Source organism: Phocoena sinus, chromosome 14, assembly GCF_008692025.1.
Source record: "Phocoena sinus isolate mPhoSin1 chromosome 14, mPhoSin1.pri, whole genome shotgun sequence".
Classification (NCBI taxonomy): domain Eukaryota; kingdom Metazoa; phylum Chordata; class Mammalia; order Artiodactyla; family Phocoenidae; genus Phocoena; species Phocoena sinus.
The window spans coordinates 63,396,475-63,420,743 of NC_045776.1; the positions used below are offsets into that span (position 1 = coordinate 63,396,475).

At 46.9% G+C, this 24,269-nt stretch overlaps 1 protein-coding gene across 1 annotated transcript in view; it reads right to left on the reverse strand.

Annotated features, from left to right (window-relative positions):
• CRKL (CRK like proto-oncogene, adaptor protein) overlaps nt 1–21,054 on the reverse strand; it is a 31,888-nt gene extending 10,834 nt beyond the window's left edge. The window contains exons 1-2 of the mRNA XM_032602734.1: nt 20,710–21,054; nt 9,099–9,564 (exon numbers count right to left, since the gene is read on the reverse strand). Of these exons, the coding sequence (XP_032458625.1) occupies nt 9,099–9,564; nt 20,710–21,020 (777 nt within the window). The 5' untranslated portion in view covers nt 21,021–21,054. The remainder of the gene's footprint in view (nt 1–9,098; nt 9,565–20,709) is intronic.
• Between the last annotated feature and the right edge of the window lie 3,215 nt (nt 21,055–24,269).

Consider the following 24,269-nt stretch of genomic DNA (forward strand, 5'->3'; position numbering starts at 1 on the left):
GTGGCAGACACTCAGCAAATGTCTGTTAGATGATAAAAACAGTGCAAAAAGCGAGTGGCTGAAAAGCAGTATTGAGTCCATGTTGCAGAGCACAGGAGCGAGGACGAGGACTTCGCCTGAGGGACCCTGAGTAGCAGAGCGCGGCTGGGTGCAGCCCAGGAGGGTAGAAGGGCTGGGAGACTTCTGATGGCCACCTGACCATTAATGCCACACTCTGGCCTTGCAGGAGCCCTCACATGTCAAAACACAGCCCGTCACTCCTTGTGCTGTTTTCTACCTCAGTTGAAGTCCCCCTTCCACGGGTCCGAGCCCCAGAACACCACACATGGGACGGGGCTGGCTGTGGACTGGCTTCTTCCACGGCTTGACCACACAGCCCCTCGGGTCCAGGGCCCAGCATGGTTGGGAGCTCTCAGTGCTGGTCCGGTGCCCTTCCTTGGGCTTCATGGTAGAAGGGCTGAGCCGAAAGCAGCACTCACTTTGGAAGGCAGATAAATCTTGAAGTGGTTGGGTACCAACTCAGCTCAAGGACCAATGTGAGCCTGGAAGGCGAGGCCAACCCAATCAACAGATCGAGAAAACATTCCTTACGTCCTTATGTCCTTTACTGTCACCCTGTGACAGTCCTCCTCATGATAAGAACTGCCAGCGCACTGGGGTTTGCTTCAACTCTAAGATGGAGCACACACTAGCAGGCTCCGTTCTGTGTGAGGCTGACACGAGGGGTAGGAAGAGGGAGACGCCAAGAGGATACTTCCTGATGTGGCCATGGTCTCCTGGAGCCCTACCTGTCCCGAGTGTGAATAGGAGCTCTGGAAATTACTCTGCCGCCTGTCTTCTGGCACCTGATTCAAAGAGCAGTCCTCCTTGCAGGAGGCCCCAGCACTGGCTGCCACAGCAGCTTTCTGCTTCCCCAGTCAGGCGCCATAAAAACAAGATCAGGAGTGCAATGGGTTACACTGGAGTCAGAAGTCCTAACTTCGGTGACAGGAATGGGTCTCAGATATTAAAGATCCTCAAAGTATATGCAGAACTATATGTAAATACATTAATATATGTTGTTTTTCTGGAGAAAGAGTCCACAGCTTTCATCAGATTCTCAAAGGGGTCCGTAACCCCAAAAAGATATAAAACAAAGCAAAAACCCACGTGCTACAATCACCAGGCAGCTTTCATCCTGCCGTTTGTGGCTTTCATTCGTTCACTCATTTAACGCATGCTGAACATCCACGTGCCAGGCCTGGAAGGACACAAGACAGAAAGAAGCAGACAGCCCACCTGCCCTCATGGAGCTGCCTGGGCCCTTTGCCTGCTCTAACACCGCCCCATGTGCTCTGGGCACCTGCACCTGAATCAAACCCTCCATGTCCATGTGCCCTGAGCAGCCATCAAGTGGCCTCATGTACCCTCACCTACAACCGGATGCTACTGACTGGTGCTTTTTTTTTTTAAATGAATTTATTTATTTATTTTATTTTTGGCTGCGTTGGGTCTTGGTTGCTGTGTGCGAGCTTTCCTTAGTTGCAGCGAGCGGGGGCTACTTGTCGTTGTGGTGCACGGCCTTCTCATTGCAGTGGATTCTACTGTTGCAGAGCACGGGCTTCAGTAGTTGTGGCTCGTGGGCTCTAGAGTGCAGGCTTCGTTGCTCCGTGGCATGTGGGATCTTCCCAGACCAGGGCTCAAACCCGTGTCCCCTGCATTGGCAGGTGGATTCTTAACCACTGCGTCACAAGGGAAGCCCTACTGACTGGTTTTTAATATTGAAGACTCAGTCTCTTTAAAATTGCCATTATCCTTCAGGGTATTAACTTGGTTCAAGAGGGCTACTTACTGGTTAACATTTCTTATGAAAACACAGGGGTTTTATTTTAGGATGAGTCAGGGGTTAAAGGTATGCCATGGTGCAAGAGAAGGTGGGCTATGGAAAGGAAGAAGTAAAACCATCTCCATTCACAGATGACCTGATCCTATATGTAGAAAGATTCCAGAAGAAAGCTATTAGAGCTAATAAAACTCAGCCAATTTGCAGGGTACAAGATCAACACACAGTATCAGTTGTGTTTCTATACACCAGCAGTGAGCAAATAAGAATGTAATTCCAGGGAACTCCCTGGTGGTCCAGTGGTTAGGACTTGGCGCTTTCACTGTCGTGCCAGGTTCAATCCTTGTTGGGGAACTGAGATCCCGCAAGCTGCGCAGCGCAGCCAAAAAAAAAAAAAATGCAATTCCATTGACGATAGCATCTAAAAGAATAGAGTAACGGAATAAATTTAACCAAGGTGACAGACTTGTACACCAAAAATTACAAAACACTGCTAAAAGAAATTAAAGAAGACTTAAATAAATGGAAAGACATCCAGTGTTCGTGGATAGGAAGACAATATTTTCAAGATGTCAACACTACCCAAAGTCATCTACAAATTCAACACAATTTCTATCAAAATTCTAACAGCTTTTCTTCCCCCCAGAAATGGAAAGGCTGATCCTCAAATTCATATAGAAGTGCAAGGCATGCTGAATAGCCAAAACAATCTTGAAAAAGAAGAACAAAGTTGGAGAACTCATATTTCCTGACTTCAAACCCACTACACAAAGCTATGGAAATCAAAACAGTGTGGTCTTGGCACACAGACAGACATATGGATCGATGGAATAGAATTGAGAGTTCATAAATAAACTCATACATCTCTGGCCAACTGATTATTATTATTTTTTGCCACATCTTGTGGCTTGTGGGATCTTACTTCTCCGACCAGGGATGGAATCCATGACCCCTGCAATGGAAGCACAAAGTCCTAACCACTGGACCACCAGGGAATTCCCTGGCCAACTGATTTTTGAAAAGGGTGCCAAGTCCATTCAATGGGGAAAGAACAATTTCTTCAACAAATGGTACTGGTACGACTGGATTTTCTACCTGCAAAGAAAGAATTTGGACGCCCATGTCAATCCATATACAAAAATTAACTCAAAATGGATACACGACCTGAATGTAAAAGCTAAAACCATAAAACTCTTAGAAGAAAACATGGGGGTAAATCTTCATGACCCTGAATTTGGCAATGGATTCTTAGATATGACATCAAAAGCACAAGCAGCAAAAGATAAAATAGATAAGATGAACTTCATCAAAATCAACAACGTGCATTAAAGTATACTGACAAGAAAGTACAAAGACAACCTACAGAACGGAAAAAAGTATTTAAAAATCATACCTCTGATAAGAGTTTAATATCCAAAATATATGAAAAACTCCTAAAACTCAACAACAAAAACCAAACAACACAATTTTAAAACAGGCAAAAATAAAATAAAATTAAATTAAAATTAAAATGGGCAAAGCTCTTGAACATTTTCCTAAAGAAGATATAAAAATGGCCAAGAGGCACAGGAAAAGACACTTAACATAATTAGTAATTACAGAAGTGCAAATCAAAACCACAAGATGCCACTTTATAGCCAGTAGGATGGCTATAAATTTTAAAAAGAAGGAAAATAACAGGTGTTGATGAGGATGTGGAGAACTGTGGATTGCTTGTGGGATTGTAAAATGGTGCAGCCACTGTGTAAACAGTTTAGTTGGCCTCAAAAGTTAAAGAGCTACCCAGCAATTCCACTGTTAGGCATATACCCTAGAGAACTGAAAACAGGTATTCAAACAAAAACATGTACATAAATGTTCGTAACACTATCCTCAATAACCAAAAGGTAGAAATAACTCTAATGACCATTACCTAATGAATGGATAAACAAAATGTGGTCTCTATCCATACAATGGAATTTTACTTAGCTATAAAAAGAATGAAGATACTTGCTATAACATGGATGAACCTTAAAACATTATGCTCTGTGAAATAAGCCCAATCCAAAGGACAAATATTTTATGATTCCATTTATTATATGAGGTATCTAGAATAGGCAAATTCATACAGATAGAAGGTAGACTAGAGGTTACCAGGGCCTCAGGAGAGGAGGGTAGGGAGTTACTGCTTAATGGTTATAGTTTGGGGTGAGGAAAAAGTTTTGGAAACAGTGCTGATAACTGCACAACACTGTGAATGCAATTAATGCCACTGAATTGAACACTTAAAAAGGGCAAATTCCGTTATGCACATTTCATCACAATTTTTTAAAAATGAATAATTTAACATGCCAAAGACCACTAAGTTGTACACTTTAAATGGGTAAATTGTATGATATGTGAATTTTATCTCAATAAAGCTGTTTAAAGAAAGACTGTGTGGGCTGAGTCCTAGCTCTACCACATACCAACTATGAGACTGTCAACAAATTAAACAAACCTCAAGTTCTAAGTGCATAAAATGGGGCAGCTATGAGGATCAACTAAAATATTCTCTGCGAAGCCCTAGCTGATGGTTCTCCTTACACAGTAGCTATTGCCACGTATGGAAAACTGAGGTTAGCTTAATGACCAGGCTGGGACTGGCCTTGTCTGAACCACACTAGGGCCCCAATTTCACAGTACTCTCACTCAATTTACATAGTAAGAAAGAGGAACAAAACCCTTTTAAGAATATTCTCTAATTCACAATCCAATAAGAATATGATATGCTAGAAAAAAAAAATGTTACCTTAGGTACAGAATTCCTAAAACTGGATGCTGTTAAGGACAAGTGACACATCAACGACAGAAGGATGGAGAAGGAGCCCGGCAGCCCTGATGAAAGTCCTTAAGAAGGTGGGTGTGAGCTTGTGGGCATCTCTGACAAGCCTTGGTGAGGAGGGGAATCGCTGAGACAGAGCAGCCCCCTCACGCTGGGAGGCAATGCCTCTGACCCTTACAGACCTCCACATGCAGACCCGACATCACTGTGGGCATAGAGTTCCAGCCACAGGAACTCACAGCTGATCCAGGAGAGCAGAAAAACACAATCAGCACTGAGGAAACCTAGATTTGCCTTGTAGATAACTTCCTCTCAGTAAGTAGAAGCAGTGATGAAGAAACTGCTAACGCGAACACTTAATTCTAACCAATGAAGCAAAACCAACTTGTGGAAGCAGAAATCTGGGAATTCTAGGCCAGTCAGTGAAGGAAGAAGTACCATGGGTCTTAGGAAGGTCAATTCAAAAGATTCAGACCAGATGCAACTCAATGTCTAGGGGTTTTCAAAATGGGGAGTAGACACCCAAGAAATGTAAACACCACAATCACAGATGACCCCAATGGGAGTGAAGAGCAGGTTTCTTGAGCATGCTGGTGAGCTCACAGAAAAAATATGCACCACAGATGAAAGGATGGCCTCATGCTGATAAGGACAGATATCCAAGTGCTGACCAAACACACTGGCAAACAGGACCAGTCCAGTGCTGGTCATCTGCCACAGAGAATTACATCACAGAACACTTGCAGGCTTAAGAAGGGTCAAGTCTCTTGGTTTTTGTTCTAACAGGGATAATGGCAAATTCTATGAAACGCAAAAGGTGAGCTTGAGATCAAACCTGGACAAAATTCTGGATGCAATTAGCAGACAGATGGTTTATGAGCATTTAGAATGGGAAATAGGGTCTCTAGAAGGCAGCATGGGCTCAGTCAGGAACAAGTCACACCAGACCAGCCTCACTGTCCTTTTTTAGATATCAGACATGGATCAGGAGAGGCTGCAGAGAAGGATCTGGATCGTGCATTTATGAAATGTGCAGATAACATGAAACCGAGGGGGTGATCAATATGCTACACGATGTAATCAGGATTTTAAAAGACCAGAAGCATACAGGTGGGTAAGACCGAAAAAACCAAAACCAACAAACAAAAACCTCAAGAGGGACAACTACAGGGGTCCACACTGAGCGAGGCTGGTACAGGACAGGGATGAGGCGGCTGGTTTCTCCCTGGTGGGAGCAGAGACCATGTCATGAGACTGTGTCCCAGGCTCCACAAAGACGGGCCCTCTGCGTTGCTCCCCGCTGCACTCCCCACTCCTACAGCCACATCCAGGCACTCAGGAAACCTCTGCTGAAGAAGGGAATGTTTGTGGAGGTGTCCATGGTGAGGGTGAGGTAGGAGCTGAGGCATCAGGAAGACAGAGCTAAGGACCACCCCACTTGCCCTCCTCGACTCTCTCGATCCATCCCCACTCCCTTCATACCTCACCTGCAGCCCCTACCCCACTTCACCACCGTTCCCTTAGCCCACACCACGGGGCACTGCTCCGTGAGGCTCCATTCAGACTCCTGGCTGTGCGTGCTCAGAGCTAAGTACAACTCTGAAGGTGCTAACAAATTTCTGCCCTTTTCTAGTCAGGAAAGTATACTGGAATATGAGTATAGGAGACTGATATTATTATAGGGAGACTCAAGCATTTGCTCTAAATTACTTAAAAATTAATCAATAAAAAGGTAAACTGCCCACCTGCAAACTTCAGAACCTCTAACAGCTGTGAGAAACTGGCGATTTCATGCCTCAATGAAGGCCACAAGAAAACTGTTCACCTCCTCAGCTTTGCTCTCTGCTGATATGGTCACAGCTCGCGTCCAAGCTTTTGTCTTTTGCCCAACACACCCAACACTCTCAATGACCTTCAGCTACACAGTGGTGTTCTCTTGTTCCTGCAAGCTCTTCCTTCTGCCAGGAATGCCTCCCCCCACTTCACCCAGCTAACTTCTAGTCATCCTTCAAAACTCAGTTCAAGGGTCACCTCCTGCAGGAAGCCTTCCCAGACCAACACCCACCCACATTCCCATCTCCTACCTCCATCTCTGCTCCCACCTATTCTGTGTTATCAGATCACTTACCACACTGCTGGTTTCTGCCTCTAATCTTTCATTAGGTGGCAAGCTCTTTGGTGGCAGGACCCTACAAGGCACCCCTCACAGGTTGGATGCATGAATGGATGATTAACAAACAAACATCAACTCTCAGAGCCAGGGTGCCTTTTAGGCTTAGAGAATTTGAGAAACGTGCCCAAGATCACACCAGGAACAGCTGGGACTCGAATGCGGGCCGCTGTGTCAGAGGACACAACTTGGACTGCAGGTTATTTTGTAATGACCACAGCACCCCTGCTCCAAACATTCTCTTCTGCCAACGATCTACCTTTGGAAAGGCCTTCGCCACTCCCCACCACCTGAGAACACCCCTGCTTCCCAGGAGCCCTTCCAGCCCTGCTCCACCAAGGGCACGGGAGGCTCCCCTTTCAAACCAAATCCCAAGGATAAACTCGTTTCCTAAAAAGAGGTAAGCAAGAGAGCAAAGTGTCTAAACAAAGACCTCTCTTAAAATATCTCTTCGCGTGCAGGAATGTTCTTTCAAAACTCAAGTTTTATGAAAAAACCTTGTGAACTAACTCAGGAAGTAAAGTTCACCTGAACCATCCTCACTTTGTAACACCATCTCAAGGGGAATAACGAAGCTTCAATTACTGGCACATTTTCTCCTACTTGTCTCACCTTTCTTATTTTAATTTTAATACTTTTCCTGGTAACCTAATTGCAACAGTCCCAAGAGGGGAGTGTTTTTAACAAGATCCGACAGGCATCAGTTTTAGAAGATAACATAATTCACAGACATACTTATTTACGGCATAGCTGAAAGTCTCATTTAAACACACAGCACAGGAAATACCATGAAGTGGAATTTGGCAAAGGTCTATTTCTTGGGTCCACTAACACTAATTACCTAAGGCAGCCTTTCACGAGGCTGACATGGCTGGGCTGGTGTCACGAGGAGGCTCAGGTGTGGAGACCTGTCTCTGGGGCCTGAGGCTAGAAGAGCAGTGTTAACAATGAGAAGATGGGTTATCTTCAAATATGCTTCACGAACCAGGCTCCTTCTCCTCACCCCGGCCTCCCTAAGGCACCCACCTATGTATCCACTCCCCAAGCTCTGAGTGATCCCCTCTACAACCCCCTGTGCACACTCCAAAGAACAAACATGGGAGACAGGGATTTCTAAACCGCACATCTTAGAGCCAGAAGTCAACACACAGGCATCCTAAAGGGAGTGAGGCTTTAAATCCTGGCTCAGGTAAGAACCCACTTCCTGACTTCCTTTACAGGGCTTGGAATTCTGACTGGGAGCCTGGACCCCCAGGATCTCACCCTGGTGTGCCAACCGTCAGCTGCATAACACAACTCTAAATCCTAGCTCCCTACTCCCATGAGGAGACCAGAGATGTGGAAGTGCTCCCAGAGCCTGAAACCACTAAGCAAACTGGAAGGTATTTAGAGCCCAGAACCCCCCAAGTTATTTCAGGGTGCTGAGGTGTGTACCGTGCAGGGGCAGCTCTGTGTGGGGATGAGAAGGCCAGCAGGCCTACTCAGCCAGGCCTCCATCTGTGGAGGGAGCCTCTCTGGTTCCCTTCCTGTTGTGAAGTATAAAAGCACGGGGTCCTCCCCAGCCCCGGTCCCCGCCTCAGATGCTCTTTCCTTAGAGCTAACATGAGAGGGAGAAGTAACCTCAGACTCTGAACCAAACCTCCAGGTGTAGTTCACTTGGGTATTACTCTTGGTCCAAATAAACCTGAGGATAACCAGTGAAAAAAAACACACAAAAATCACAGCTCCCTTTGAATCTGAGGGCAGGCTGCTCAGAAGCAACAGGCCCCATGACTTCATCCTCCTGCCATGCACCTGGGCTGCCTCCCAGCTCTGCCCTACTGTGACCTCGGGGTGAACACACACAGAACAAGCAATAACTTAATCTCAGTTTCTCTAACACACATGTGATGTAATGATACTAAGAAAGAGTATAAAACCGTACTCATAATGATACTTACATTGCAATGTGTGATTCACAAACCATTTTCACAAGTTATCAATAAATGACAGAGCTGGGGAACTGTGGTACCAAATCCCATATTCTAATACAATAATATTTAGGGCCCACCTCACTTATGTAATTTATATAAATTTATACATCAGTAAAAAAATAACACACAAAAATATATGGGACCATTCTTCTAAAAATATGCATTTTTAGGGAATTCCCTGGCAGTCCAGTGGTTAGGACTCCATGCTTCCACTGCCTAGGGCATGGGTTCAATTCCTGGTCGGGGAACTGAGATCCCCGCAAGCCATGGCCAAAGAGAACAAAAACTGAGTGTCAAAGGACCCAAAGAACCAGCCTTAGTAGATTTTACCTCTAATGCCAGGGCGGTCTTGTCATAAGCACAGGGCACTCTTTTCTGAATTGCTTTTGCAAAGACAGGTCCATTCTGTGTGGATGGCAAAGGGCTGACTGCTGTCCCAGGAGTGCTGGAAACTGCAGGCAGAGGAGCCGTGGTCTGAGGCTGAGCATACGCGTGAGCAGGTTCTGGGATCCCGTAACTGTTGGAATTCCTATTCCCATGCTTTCCGTGTGGCGAGGACCTCACAAGCTTTTCGACATAAGGGACGGGAATCATCCCCACCCGGCCATCCTTGTTCCGGGCACTCCACCACTGTTCTTCCGGCTTCTCTATTATCACCAGGATCTCACCCTTTTTAAAGGGCAGGTCTTCGGCATCGTTCCCAAGAAAATCATAGAGAGTTCGTACATATTCCAGATTTTCTTCTGCTGTAGGCAGGCTGGGTGCTGATACAGATCCCATTGGTGGGCTCGGATACCTTCAGAGAGAGAGAAAATTAAGAGAAAAATCTTACTCTATGCCAGTGTTTGTCAAACTTTTAAAATAAACCAATTAACTCAATAACAAATTATTTCCCTCTCCATATTCTCAGTCATTAAGAAGGTCCTGTCACACTGTTTTACCCTCTGTAGTTTGTAATGCAATCGAAGTTAACATCCTGAATATTAACGTTAGATGCACAGCACCCCTCCCACATATCTCTGTTTCATAGGAAGCTTTTGTTTACACATACAGATACCTGGTCTGAATTTTTTAAATTATTTTTAAATCCTCAGTAAGTTCAGCTGCCTCCTTCCTTAGGCCCATCACAACCACCACATACTCTTCCTTCTGGTCCTAATCTAGGGTGTGCACCCTGCACACTTCCCCGGGCACCCAGAGAGATGACAAAGGCCTCTGTGCCCCTCAAAATATAAAAACCAGAAAAGGGAGTATATACTTGCATTATAATTTAAAAAAAAACACCCATACTGCACCTTGTACAGGAATCATCATTTGAGCCTCAAAACGAAAACGTGAAAATTTTAACGGAAAAGCTCAGACGCAAGAGCTCTCACCTAAGCATCACACCCCTGGCCACCCGCTCTCGGAGCCCCCCGTGAGTCTGCCCCGCACACCCGGAACCACCTAGAGGCGGTTAGAAAAGCACTGTCCCGGGCTTCCCTGGTGGCACAGTGGTTAAGAATCCGCCTGCCAATGCAGGAGACACAGGTTCGAGCCCTGGTCCAGGAAGATCCCACGTGCTGTGGAGCAACTAAGTGCATGCGCCACAGCTACTGAGCCTGCATGCCTAGAGCTCGTGCTCCGCGAAGCCACCGCAATGAGAAGCCTGTGCACCGCAACGAAGAGTAGCCCCTGCTCTCTGCAACTAGAGAAAGTCCATGTGCACAGCAACAAAGACCCAACACAGCCAAAAATAAATAAATAATTTTTTTTTAAAAAAGGAAAGAAAAGCACTGTCTCCCTTCTCTTCAGCAACACCCCATCTGGAATGCCCCCTTCTGCAAGAGAAGTACAGAGGTCTCTCTTCACCTAAGAAGTGTTCTGGAAAGTTGCGAATACATGAAGTTTTGGGAAAACCTATTTTGCTGTTAGCATTTCCTCCCCTTAACTTTTTTGAAGCACATAATCTACACCAGAGTAACTTCACCCAGAGTCTCCACCTCTTTAGGGGGTGATGCCTGTAGAGTCATCACCAAGGCTGGTTCTGGAGCAGCCTGAGGGAGAATGCTGGGATAGGGCCTATGCCTGCCTAACCACTGACTACAGTTGTTTTGTCTTCCAGTAGATCATGGCCATCCCCTCTTTTTCCCCCAATTAATGACCTAAAAAGTTGTTTCACATAACAACATGATCTCCTAAGTTGAAGCACTTTAATTAAAAAAAAAAGTTTCTTTTTAAAAAAGTGTTGCCATGTTACAACGTTCAGCAAAATAAAGGAAAACAAAAGAGAAAAAAATCCCACAGTTCCTGCCCCAAGGTAGCTACAGTTCTCCTTCCCTCCTCCCTCCCTCCCTCCCATCCGCCCACTTTGCGGCTTGCTTTCTTTTTTTAAAAACATCTTTATTGGAGTATAAATGCTTTACAATGGTGTGTTAGTTTCTGCTTTATAACAAAGTGAATCAGTTATACATATACATATGTTCCCATATCTCTTCCCTCTTGCGTCTCCCTCCCTCCCACCCTCCCTATCCCACCCCTCTAGGTAGTCACAAACCACCTAGCTGATCTCCCTGTGCTATGCGGCTGCTTCCCACTAGCTAGCTATTTTACGTTTGGTAGTGTATATATGTCCATGCCACTCTCTCACTTTGTCACAGCTTACCCTTCCCCCTTCGCATATCCTCAAGTCCATGCTCTAGTAGGTCTGTGTCTTTATTCCCGTCTTACCCCTAGGTACTTCATGACCCTTTTTTCCCCCCTAAGATTCCATATATATGTATTAGCATACAGTATTTGTTTCATTCTCTTTCTGAGTTACTTCACTCTGTATGACAGATTCTAGGTCCATCCACCTCACTACAAATAACTCAATTTCGTTTCTTTTTATGGCTGAGTAATATTCCATTGTATATATGTGCCACATCTTCTTTATCCATTCATTCATCTGTTGATGGACACTTAGGTTGCTTCCCATGTACGGCTTTCTTTCTTAAGAGTCCCACATACAGGACTTCCCTGGTGGCGCAGTGGTTAAGAATCTGCCTGCCAATGCAGGGGACACGGGTTCGAGCCTTGGTCCAGGAAGATGCCACATGCCACAAAGCAAATAAGCCCGTGAGCCACAACTACTGAGCCCGTGTGCCACAACTACTGAAGTCTGCGCCTAGAGCCTGTGCTCTGCAACAAGAGAAGCCACCGCAATGAGAACCCCGCTTGCCGCAACTAGAGAAAGCCCACACGCAGCAACGAAGACCCAATGCAGCCAAAAATAAATAAATAAATTTATTTATTTTTTTTTAAAAAAGAGTCCCATGTATGCATGCCAGGGGCAGTTTTTCTGCGTTTCCCCACTATACTGCTCTTGCTTCATTCGGTGAGCCTGCTGCAAACAAGCATCCCTGTGTTTCTGAAGGGTTCTTCTTTCTCTCTGTTACCATCTTCACATACTCTTTTGAATTTAATTTCCCTGCACTGTATTTCTTGTAAAGCCTAGATTCCTGGATTAAAGAACAGGAACGTTTTCACGGCCCTTGGGACATTTTGCCACACTACTCTCCAAAAGTCTGTCTTTGTAATTTGGCAAAACTTACATCTTTTTAATGTAAATGACCAGCTTCACAGTAGTCAGGATATCTTGGTGGTTGGAAGAGTGATTTAAAACCTCAAAGGCCTTATTACTTTTTTTTTTTTTTTTTTAAATTTATTTATTTATTTATTTTTGGCTGCATCAGGTCTTAGTTGCAGCACACGGGATCTTTCATTGCAGCCTATAGGCTCTTCATTGCCATTCACAGGGTTCTCTCTAGTTGTGGTGCATGGGCTTAGTTGGCATGTGGGATCTTAGTTCCCTGACCAGGGATCAAACCCACGTCCCCTGCATTGGAAGGCGGATTCTCAACCACTGGGCCACCAGGGAAGTCCCAGCCTTATTACTTATTAACAACCTGACAACAAAGGGGCAGACTGCTTACTATCAGTGTATCTAAAAAAGAGTGAGCAGGAACAGCAAAACAAAGAAAAGGCTGACACTTATACCTCCATTGGGGACTGCCTGCAGTCTTGGCAGACAGTAAATTATTGAATCCCCACAGCAATCCTGGGAGGTACGATGCCTTCCACTTGGATTTGCACAAAGCAGTGTCCTCACTCACAGCCTCTCAGCTTGCCAGCCGCAGGGACAACCCGTGGGTCTTTCAGGTGTCTGAGAATTAACGCTGTGCGTGAAACACCCACAACAGTTCCTGACCGGCACTAAGCACCCCATCAGCTCCTCACCCCCCACCCCTGAACCTAATTCAAGGGCCACGGAGATTCTGTGAGAGTTTGGGTCACACTAAACAAAACTCAGATACTTCACCAAGAGCACACTTGGTTCCACTGCAGACGCCTTCAAGGGTTATTTTACTGTTTATACAGTTAAAAGTTAAAAGCAGTTCCACAGACCGTGAGAACACTAGTACAGCTTCAGTAGGGATTAACACTAATGACATCCATTTACCCAGGTACCCACTGGCCTTATTATGTACTAAGAACTTGGGGGACAAACAATGAATTAAAACCAAGTTCCTGCTCTCCAAAGACTGCAAACTTAGTAGCGACAGAGACTGGAAGGCAAATGAGAGCACCAAGTGTCATTCATGTGTCCCACAGAAGTTGACGGGGTCAAGTTCTGCTAAGGGTCAGAACAGGCAAGGGGATGGTGCAGAAAAAGCCAAAGACTAGCCCCCTTTAAAGCTGAAAGATTTCGTGGAAGACAGGCTTACGCGTTCTGATTCTACATCAGAAGACTTAAGAGGCCCAAAGGTTCAAACGCTCCCTTCCCAGCTTCCCCACAGCTCGTGGGGCTGGCTGGTTCCCACAAGCAAGGCCAGAAGCGGGCTGGCCGGCACACATTTGAGGCTTGCTGGCTACATATGGCCTTTGTCAGATAGTCTTCTTTTCATATAACCCTTAAAAAAGTAATGACCATTCTCGGCTCCAGTACACTATACAAAAACTATCTGTGAGTCCGGCCAAGGGGTCCACAAACTATGGCCTGCAGGCCACCGGCCCACCAGCTGGTTTTACAAATAAGGTTTGAGTAGAATCCAGCCAGGCCCATGCGCTCATGGGCTGTCTATGGCTGCTTCCGCAGTACGAGGGCAGAGCTGAGTGGCTGGGATGGGGACAACAGGGCCCACAAAGCTTAAAGTGCTGAACAGCTAGCCCTTCACCGTGAGTTCGCTGAGGCCTGGTCTAGATAGCCGAGGCGGAGCTGGGGAGGGTGCTCATGCAGACCTGACAAGAGGGAGGACAGCTTACACTTTTTCCACCACTTCACTGCTACAGTGACCTGGAGCTCCTTTCCTGATTCGGCACACGCACAGACATCCCTAAATATGACAGGAAAGAAATCAACCTCCCAGCCACACCCCTGACAAATTCAAAGCCCTCCACTTCCCATTTTCTCAAACTCGTGTATTCATCAAAATCCCCTGCAAATTACACATTAGTCCCACTGCAGAGATGAAAGCATGATGATGCCAGGTCAGAAATACTTAACATATTAGAACGCACTGCCCAAAGAAATAGGAAACATAAAACTGGAACAACTCATTGTTTCTCAATTGTTTCGCAATTTGTTCCTTCATCAGGACTGTAAATAGCATTCAACACACACACAGTTTCCCGAGCCCATCAAGCACACCAGACCCATGCTTCTTCTTCTCCCTCTCCCTCTCCCGCCAGCTCTGGAAGAGAAGCCGCTCCTCATCGAATGACAATGAATCTCCCTCCTCCTTTGGTTAAAAGCATTCTCAGCTGCATGTATAAATCACAGATATAACATTTTATTTAAACTTCAGCTTTAATGCCTTCTATGCTTACAATCACCTTATTCCTGTTAAGGAAGCAATACAATCAACTTCTGGCAGGAGAGAGTTTCAAAGGTCCTGTTCTAGTTGTTTTGTTTTGTTTTTTTTGCGGTATGTGGGTCTCTCACTGTTGCGGCCTCTCCCGCTGCGGAGCGCAGGCTCCGGACGCACAGGCTCAGCGGTCATGGCCCACAGGCCCAGCCACTTCGTGGCACGTGGGATCTTCCCGGACTGGGGCACGAACCCATGTCCCCTGCATCGGCAGGCGGACTCTCAACCACTGCGCCACCAGGGAAGCTCCCTGTTCTAGTTTTTAAAGGGGGTAACATGGATATGGAAGATTTTCCTTATTATATACATGTATACACATACTATTGTGTATGTATGAAAAATTTCACAATAAAAAGTTGGAAAACAAAACAGATGGTAAAAGAATCAATTCCAAGAAGACTGGCTAAGTACCCGTCTGCTCAAAGTGCTTCCAGCGCTTCTTATCCCTCGGTGGCCCTGAGCACGGAGGACTCTCCCTCCATCCCTGGCTTCGCACCTTCACCAATGGCTCTCAGTCTTCAGGGGCGCCTGCCTCTGCACCTCCGCCTCTGCACCTCCATCCACAGCTTCTCTGCCTCTGCTCATTCTGCGGATTCCACCAAAGCTTAGACCCAAATCTGTATATTTGGCCCCCAACCCTCTTCTCGTTAACAAACCCATCAGATTGCTGAACCCCGCCTGGCTTCCCTGTTGAAAACCATCGACCCCCTCCTCCCATCCCTCCTCTCCATTCTCAGAGGCACCATTCAATCATCCCTGATGCCACAGCTCTCCACTCACCTACAGGCAACTGCCTAGCGATGGCTGTCATCGGCTTCCACCTTATATTCCCAACACAAGAGATCTCAGTTCAGCTTCTCACAATCCCTTCCCCTGTAACAGCCCTTAATTAACCCCACTCCAGACTCTCACCACCCTGCCCACACCAGTTTCTAAAAAATAAAACTGACCATGACAGTTCTCTTCTTAAAAACTTTAGAGGGCTCCCACTACTAAACTCATGTACAAAGCACAGAGGCCCTTCACAGTTCAGCATTCTTAACTTCCTAGCTCGTGGCCCCTCACTCACATGAACCACACCTGTGCCTTTCCCAGCACCTCTTCTACCTCATACACTTGTTGTCATCCTTCAAGAACCAGTTCATGTGAAGTCAGAAAGAGAAAAACAAATACCGTATGCTAACACATATATATGAATCTTAAAAAAAAAAAAAAAAAAGGTTCTAATGAACCTAAGGGCAGAACAGGAATAAAGATGCAGATGTACAGAATGGACTTGAGGACATGGTGAGGGTGAAGGGTAAGCTGGGACGAAGTGAGAGAGTAGCACTGACATATATACACTACCAAATGTAAAATAGCTAGTGGGAAGCAGCCACATAGCACTAGGAGATCAGCTTGGTCCTTTGTGACCACCTAGAGTGGTGGGATAGGGAAGGAAGGAGGGAGACACAAGAGGGAGGGGATATGGGGATATATGTATACATATAGCTGATTAACTCTGTTACACAGCAGAAACTAACACAACATTGTAAAGCAATTATACTCCAATAAAGATTAAAAAAAAAAAAAGAACCAGTTCATAGAGCACCTTCCCTTTCAGGCCCTGCATGACCCTTTAGTTGACCATCCTTGCTTTTAAGCTCCCATGGTATTCTATTTTCATTTGTTCAGTATACTGAGCTTCTCAAAAGCTAGGGCCGTGGTTTACTTCCATTATATGACTTGAGTCTAGCATTGAGCTTTGGGATACAGTAGGCCTCAATATATTGAAATTCCTGCTAAAATTAAAATGCCCAAGACACAGGGGAGCATTTCCCCTAAGCCTGGGTTAAATCTGTTCCACAGACAAGGAGATCCCGTGTGCCACCAGGTTTGCTGTCCAAGCCTCTTCGCCTCACCACCGCAGAGCTCACACTCGGCTGTGCTGTCGTTCCCCACCAGCTGCACATGCCTGATGGTCCCACCTTACTCCTTGTGACCTTAACTCCGACTCCAGGATAATCACCACTGCCCCCTTTCACTTATTAGAAAGAACTAAAATATTTTAGCCTGAAGGAACCTTAGCACCTTAGAACCTAGTCCAACTGTTCAGATCAAGAGCAGAAATCTTAGATAAAAAGTTCTCTGAATTTGAGTCTTAAACAAGAGAAAGGTCACAAAGCAAATGGCTATCAGCACTTTACTTGCCATGGGAACACAATTCTCACCTGGGCGAGACTCCATTCCCAGCGTAATGACGTTTATGGATACCATCTAAATTGAACTTAGGTGATTTAAACTATTGGTAAGAAGAAACTCAAAGGTTTATCCACAGTGTCCAATTCTATGCTAATCAAAATCACTGTCAATCCTTCTCCCCTACTCCTAATTACAAAAGTCCAAAAGTTCCCTTAAATATTCAGACAGGGGCCGCGGGGGGAGGCATGGCCATGCTACCTGGGGTACCCTCCGGTCCCCCACGGTGTAGCCTCTGTGGCACACGTGTGAGGGTCCCCTCAGGATGCTCAGGTTAGGCTGCACATCCTTTCTCCGCCCTCCCACAGCTACTGTCTGTTTCAGATGACATGAATTTGTCCTTTTAAATAAAGTCTCAGTAACCAGGAAGCTCCTCAAGAGCATGACAGGGACTGCTGAGTCAATGTTAGTTCCATATTACCAGCACATGCAATGAGCAATGTCTGCTGAGTAAAAAACAGGGTTTTCTCTATGGGTCAACTTGCCTCAGTTTTTCAACTTTTACTTCTCATGATTTTTCTCCCAGCCATCATATAGCTACATAAGCTAGAACTGGAAAATTTTATAAGCAAAGCAAGCTACGCAAAACACACTTTCAATTTCCTAAACCGTAGGAAAATGTATTTCACAGCTAAACTAAATCCACTCAGAAACCTGAAACACTCTGTTGTTAAACTGGAAATAGCCTCTATTAAAACAGAAACAAAAAAACCAGTAGCGCCTACCTGAATACTAACTATAACCTAATAAATGGAATCTTAAAAGTGTTTATACTCAAATAAAATGGAGGTGAAAACCACAAGTTTTCTGTTTATCAAATGATTTTTAATATAAAAATTACACCCATATGCAGAAAAAGAATCCTTTAGGGTCATTCAAAAATCAAAAGCCACTGATATACCTTTCGTGTTTAAATTTAAAATCTAAGACAGAAATGAATACCACAGACAAACTCATAAGACAATAAGATAACCCAGAGAACAGACAGCTACAAATATACCAAGTCATCTTTGTCTCTTCCTTTCTCTTCCCCATCATCCCCCCTCCCACCAGCAACTTATTTTCAAACCACAGCCATCACTCAGTCTACATAATGTCTCTATGATGGACGGATGGGCGACTCATCAGTCACCATCGTTCTGACCTGGATTGCAGTAACAGCCTCAGGTCACTTCCTGGCTTCAAACCCCTTCCATGGCACCCAATTTCCTGCCTTTGACCATTACCTGTCCAAACTCTTCTAGATCTGCATCTCAGAGCCACACTCACATCACATTGCTGTCTTTCCCAACCCAGAACTTTGCATAAGCTCTCTCCCTCCTCGCCCAAGCCTTGCTCCTCCTCCCTTCTGCAGTTTCACGCTTTCTCTGACCTCACCAGCTCAGGTAAGTCCCTTCTACTAGATCCTCTCAGCCTAGATTGATTTCCTTCATAGCATTCACAAATCTTGTAGTATTTTATTTTTCTACTTTTCTGTCTGTCTCCTCCACTAAAATCTAAGTTCCATGACAAAGAAAGCATGTCTGTCACCCCTCTTTCCCAGTACCTATCACTGGAACATAATTCTCCTGTAATATTTGAATAAAAATATAAAATTAAAAGTTAAGGAACATTCCAATAAAAAAGATCAGACTAGCACAAAACAAGCACCAGTCCTTAAATTCTGAGGAAGTCATACAGTTGTGACCTTTCACTAAGCAAAACAGACCCCCCAAAAGAACTATTAGCCAAGGGGCATGAAACTCTGGCTTCAGAAGCTCAGTTTTGAGGCCTAAAAAAGCTAAACCACTTTATTTATCCTGTCTGGGGTGTGAAAATGCATCGCCCTGATTTCTGCATTTGGCCAAGGCTTGCCTGGTGTAGTCTCCTACAGTAGGTAACACATCAACCAAATCCTCAGGAGAGGCAATCCAGATTTATTGTGACAAAGTAAATCCAGCCAGGATCTGATTCAACCAGCACTGTGACAGCCCTTGGAGACAGCAGGGAAAAGGAAAAACTAAACTACAGCAAAATGCCTGGGGCAGAGGGCACAGAGGGGAAACAATCAAGGCTGAACTCAAGGGGGTCAGGTAAAGGCCCCAGCACCACAGGGAGGATTTCCGCAGGTGAGGAACCGGTGGAGGGAGGTGCTCCACGGAGGGCCAGCAGTCGAACGAAGGCCCGCAGGTGTGCATGGGCGTGCAGGGCTGGCTCCCGGGAAGGAGGATGAGAGGGGTGAGGGCAGGCACCACACTCACAAAGTTACAAGGGCACCTGGGAAGACGCCCGAAGGGGAAGTTTGGGGTCGTTTCTGCGGGAAGCCGCTGCAGCACAATCCTTTTTCTCCACCCAGAAGGGGATCTAGTTATTCACTCACAGCTGCACTATAGTACCTGTCACCTCAAAGTGCACACACCTGGCACACAACATGGCATGCTAAATGCCTAAAATTAATGATATAATTCACCTCCACAAGCTAGGTAAGTAATTTACTTAAACGTATTTAATATCTCATTACTGTGGGTTCTAAGAGTCTCTCCAATCCCTTATATTGGAATTACATGTGCTGAAAGTTGACTCCAGTCACCAGTATCTTCCGGGACCTGGAGGTTTCACCAATCAGATTCTTTTTCGTGTCTAGGTCTTCGTTATACACTATCTGATTTATAATCACTTTCTCACCAGTTTTTAAAATCCATTTAGTTCTGCAGTTAACCTCAAAGTCATTCCACTGTCATGCTGTTCCTTCTCTATCTCTATTCCACAGAAGCAACGCTGAGGCGTCCAGTGGGTGCTCCTTAATTAATATAATACCTTTTAGTGTTTAGAGCTCAGAGTAGAATCCTGTCAGAAAATCTGTAAAGTCAGAAACATCTCATCCTGAAAAATCTGTCCTTTTTAAACAAATGTTTAAGAAATCAACTGGGCAGTGAAATACCTTTTACTTTTAAAATTCTAGGCAATCTCTTCAGCTCAAATTTGGCGTAATTTAAATAAAAGAAACCTCTAGCAAAATACTGATTAAGGCAAATAATCAAATGAAAAGAGGATGCCTAATGATCGGTGTCACTCTGGGTTAACTTTAAAATAGATACTAAGTCATTAAACTTAACACAAAAAGTACATCTGAAATTCAAGTAAGATAGAATTAAGATGAGTGTCATTCAAAAAAATTCCCTTAGTAACATTCTAGCCTCATTCCTCCTTGGAATTTAACCAAATGGATTTCCAGTCTATGGATGGTCCAGCTTGGGGGGAAACTGTTAAAAAAAAAAAAAAGTCTTCGTTGAAGCCAACGCACCTTCTTCTACAATTTTTGTAATTAATGTATTATAAAATAGATGCCTAGGTTATTTCAAACTTGGCACCAGGGTATCAATATATAGTTCTGATATTTCACAGTTAAAGGTATTTGTTTCTAAACGCTAAAGCATTTTCATCTGCCCAGTGTTCCAAAAGCTGCAGTCCAGGAGGTCTTAACCTGGATGGAGTTCAAAAACCTTGAAAGGTGTGCAAACTCGTGTGTGCTTGCGGGGCGGGGGGGGAGGGTAAGCTAGCTTCAGAGTCTCAATCCGTGGCCCAAAAAGGGTTTCAAAAACAACAACAAAATTCTGCTTTAGTAGGGTAATTAAACCAAGAACGTAACGAAGGCAAAAAGCGTCCATTTTCAACTAGGCACCCGCAACTCAACACATTTAAGACGCACCCCTTCATCAACAATGACCCAGATCCTGACACTGCCTTCGGTTCGGAATGCCCTCCGGAAAGTAACCCGGTTCCGAAAAGGGGGCCACGGGTCCAGCCCCGACCCCCGCCCGCACACGCCCTCCGCGCACCTGGGCGCCGGCTCGATGAGCGTGGTGGTGTCCAGGTAGTGGATCTTGTAGAACTCCAGCAGGGCCGGCAGATGGTCGAACTCCTGGTCCCCGATCTTGAAGCGGCGGTTGGGCAGCGAGTTGATGATGTAGTGAGACACCCGCGAGTTCTCGGACACGGACAGTACGTAGTCCCCGGGGCAGGTGGACGAATCGCGGACCAGGAACACGCCGTGGCGCTGGCCCTGGAGCCGGGTCTGCGCCTCCTGGCGAGACACGGGCCCCATGTACCAGGCCGAGCGGTCCGAGGAGTCGAACCTGGCGGAGGACATGGCGGGCCGGGCGATGGGCCGGGCGGGCCGGGGCTGCTCTGCCTGCGCTGGACGCTCCGCCCGAACCGTCTGCGGGCCGGGCCGGGCCTCTGGCTCACCGCGCGCCTACTGGGCCGAGCCGGCACCTTCCTCGCGGCCGCGGGCCCGCAGCATCCTCCGCACCGCCCGCCTGCTCCGGGGCCGCTTCACGGAACGAGCCGGCTCGGGGGTGCGGGCCCAGCCGGGTCGCGGCGGTGAAGCCAAGCGCGGCAGAGGCCAACCGGGACCCTCCGGTCGACACTCCTGGCCCGGCGCGCTCCGGCCCCGCGCCCCCGCCGCTCCGCACCGAGCCCCGAGGCCAAGCCAAGCACCGGACCCCCGGGAGCGCCGCGCCGCCAGATCCGCTTCGCCCAGCCAGCTCCCAAGAGCCACAGCAACAAAATGGCGGACGCGGGAGAAGCAGCCAGCCACCTCCCCCTCCGCTCAGCGCCCCCCGTCTGCGCACGCGCGGGCGGCGGCTCCCAGCGGCCGCCGGGGCCTCCCGGTGACGTCACGCGGCGCGGCCAATCGGGAGCGCGGGCATGCGGGACGGGCGTGCGCCGCTCGTGCGCGCCCCCGCGCGCCCTCCCAGGCAGCTGGGGGGCGCTGCCTGGAAGCGGCTGGGGCTGGGCGCGCGCGGCGCTTCCAGAACCCGCTCTGGGAACAAAGCGGGAAGCGCAGGCTGGGTTCGGCCGGGGGCGCGGCCCCTAGGTGAGCTGACGGGCGCGATGGGCCCCGTGGGGCCGGGGTGACCGCAACGGGACGGCCAGGTTAAGGGGTCGCGGAGCCGACTGTTGCTTACGCTCAGGTGGTGCTGGGCAGGTGCGAACGCTGTCGGGCATAGCCCCCCTGGAACCCCGGACCCCGGCCGCCCCCACCCGCACTGGACAGTCAATTTAAGGGAGCAGGGTCTGGTCTGCCTCGCCTCGTTCAGCTCTGGGCCTGGCGCACCGTCCCTCCCTGAGCTGATTCTCAAATCTTGGTGGAATGAATGACTGTTGAGGTAAAACTGCAGCCCGGAACCAGACAGAGGAGAAACAGTGTCCGGAAAGGGAGACGCTGGCAGCACGAGCCCATTCTTAGACCCCTGGTCATCGGACTCTCATTGTGGCCCTTCGCACCTCGGGGTTGAGCCTGGCCTACATTGTAGGGTGATGGGTGATGTCTGTTCCAGTGTAAACTCCGGGGGAAGTGTCACGGTCTAGTGCATTTTGTAACTCAGCAAAGCAGGTTTTCAGCTTCCCCCACCAAAGTTTCGTGTTGTATTAGTTTCGGGCACAATTTGAATAGCTCAGAATTTGGAGGTGAAGGCTTGGGTTGCAATCCTAGCTCAACTGACTAGCTGACTGAATCGTTCCATGTCTTATATATATTCTTTTCATTTTCTAATGTATTTCATTTATCTTCCAGTTTTATACAGATATAATTGACATACAGCACTGTTTATGGTGTACAGCATAATGATTTGATTTATGTACATCATAAAATAATTATAACAAGTAAACATATAGATACAAAATTAAGAAATAGAAAAAATATTTAGTGAGCATCTCATAGATCCAAAATTAAACCTCAGAGAGGTTAAGTGGCTTGCTTACATAAGTTATTGTAAGTTACATAATTTGCAAGAGGCACAGCTGGCACTTTTTAAAATTTTTATTTATTTATTTATTTTTGGCTGTGTTGGGTTTTTGTTGCTGTGCGCGGGCTTTCTCTGGTTGCAGCGAGCTGGGCTACTCTTTGTTGCGATGTGCGGGCTTCTCATTGTGGTGGCTTCTCTTGTTGTGGAGCAGGGGCTCTAGGCGTGAGGGCTTCAGGAGTTGTGGCACGCAGGCTCAGTAGTTGCGGCTCGCAGGCTCTAGAGCGCGGGCTCAGTAGTTGTGGCGCACGGGCTTAGTTGCTCCGCAGCATGTGGGATCTTCCCTGACCAGAGCTCGAACCCATGTCCCCTGCATTGGCAGGCAGATTCTTAACCACTGTGCCACCAGGGAAGTCCCACAGCTGGCACTCTTAATCCAGGTCTTTTGACTCAAAGTCAAGGGCTCATTTCACTGTTACACAGTTATTGCCTATAATTTAGTCCATTTTCCTTGTTTTGCTTATAGGGAAATTGAGGCCCTCTAAAGTAAATTCTAGCACCAGATAGGAATGTCAATCTTGGAGTAGGGTGGAGGGGTTGGATTTCAGATACCGCCACCATTCTGCTGCCAGAGTGTCACGCTCCCCTCTTTAAAAATTCCTCCTGGGGGCTCCCCTGGTGGCGCAGTGGTTGAGAGTCCGCCTGCCGATGCAGGGCACGCGGGTTCGCGCCCCGGTCTGGGAAGATCCCACATGCCGCGGAGCGGCTGGGCCCGTGAGCCACAGCTACTGAGCCTGCGCTCTAGCGCCTGTGAGCCACAAATACTGAGCCTGCATGCCACAACTACTGAAGCCCATGCGCCTAGAGCCTGTGTTCTGCAACAAAGAGAAGCCACCACAATGAGAAGCCCGCACACCGCAACAAAGAGTAGACACCGCTTGCCGCAACTAGAGAAAGCCCGTGCACAGCAGCAAAGATGCAATGTAGCCAAAAATAAATTTAAAAAATAAAAATAAATAAATTTATTTTTAAAAAAATAAAAGAAGAATCCACCTGCCAGTGCAGGGGACATGGGTTCAAGCCCTGGTCTGGGAAGATCCCACATGCTGCGGAGCGGCTAAGCCCATGCGCCACAACTACTGAGCCTGCACTCTAGGGCCTGTGGGCCACAACTACTGAAGCCTGCGTGCCTAGAGGCTGTGCTCCACAAGAGAAGCCACCGCAATGAGAAGACTGCATACTGCAATGTTGTAGTTGTAGCCCCTGCTCACCACAACTAGAGAAAGCCCGCGCGCAGCAATGAAGACCCAACGCAGCCAAAAAAAAAAAAGTCCAGTGGGGAATAGGGTGTGGATTGGATCAAGGTGAAACAAGAATGGCTTTTTTTTTTTTTTTTTTTGCTGCACCCCCTGGCATGTAGGATCTTAGTTCCCCGACCAAGGATCTAACCCATGCCCCCCACAATGGAAGTGCGGAGTTGTAACCCCTGGGCCACCAGGGAAGTCCCAAGAATGGCCTTGTTGATAATTGTTGAAGTTGGAGACCTGATGTGCTTGTGGCGGGGGGGGGGGGGGGGGGGGGAGGGTTTGTGTTAATTATACTATTCTACTTTCGTATATGTTTGAAATTTTTCACAGTAAAAAAATTAAGTA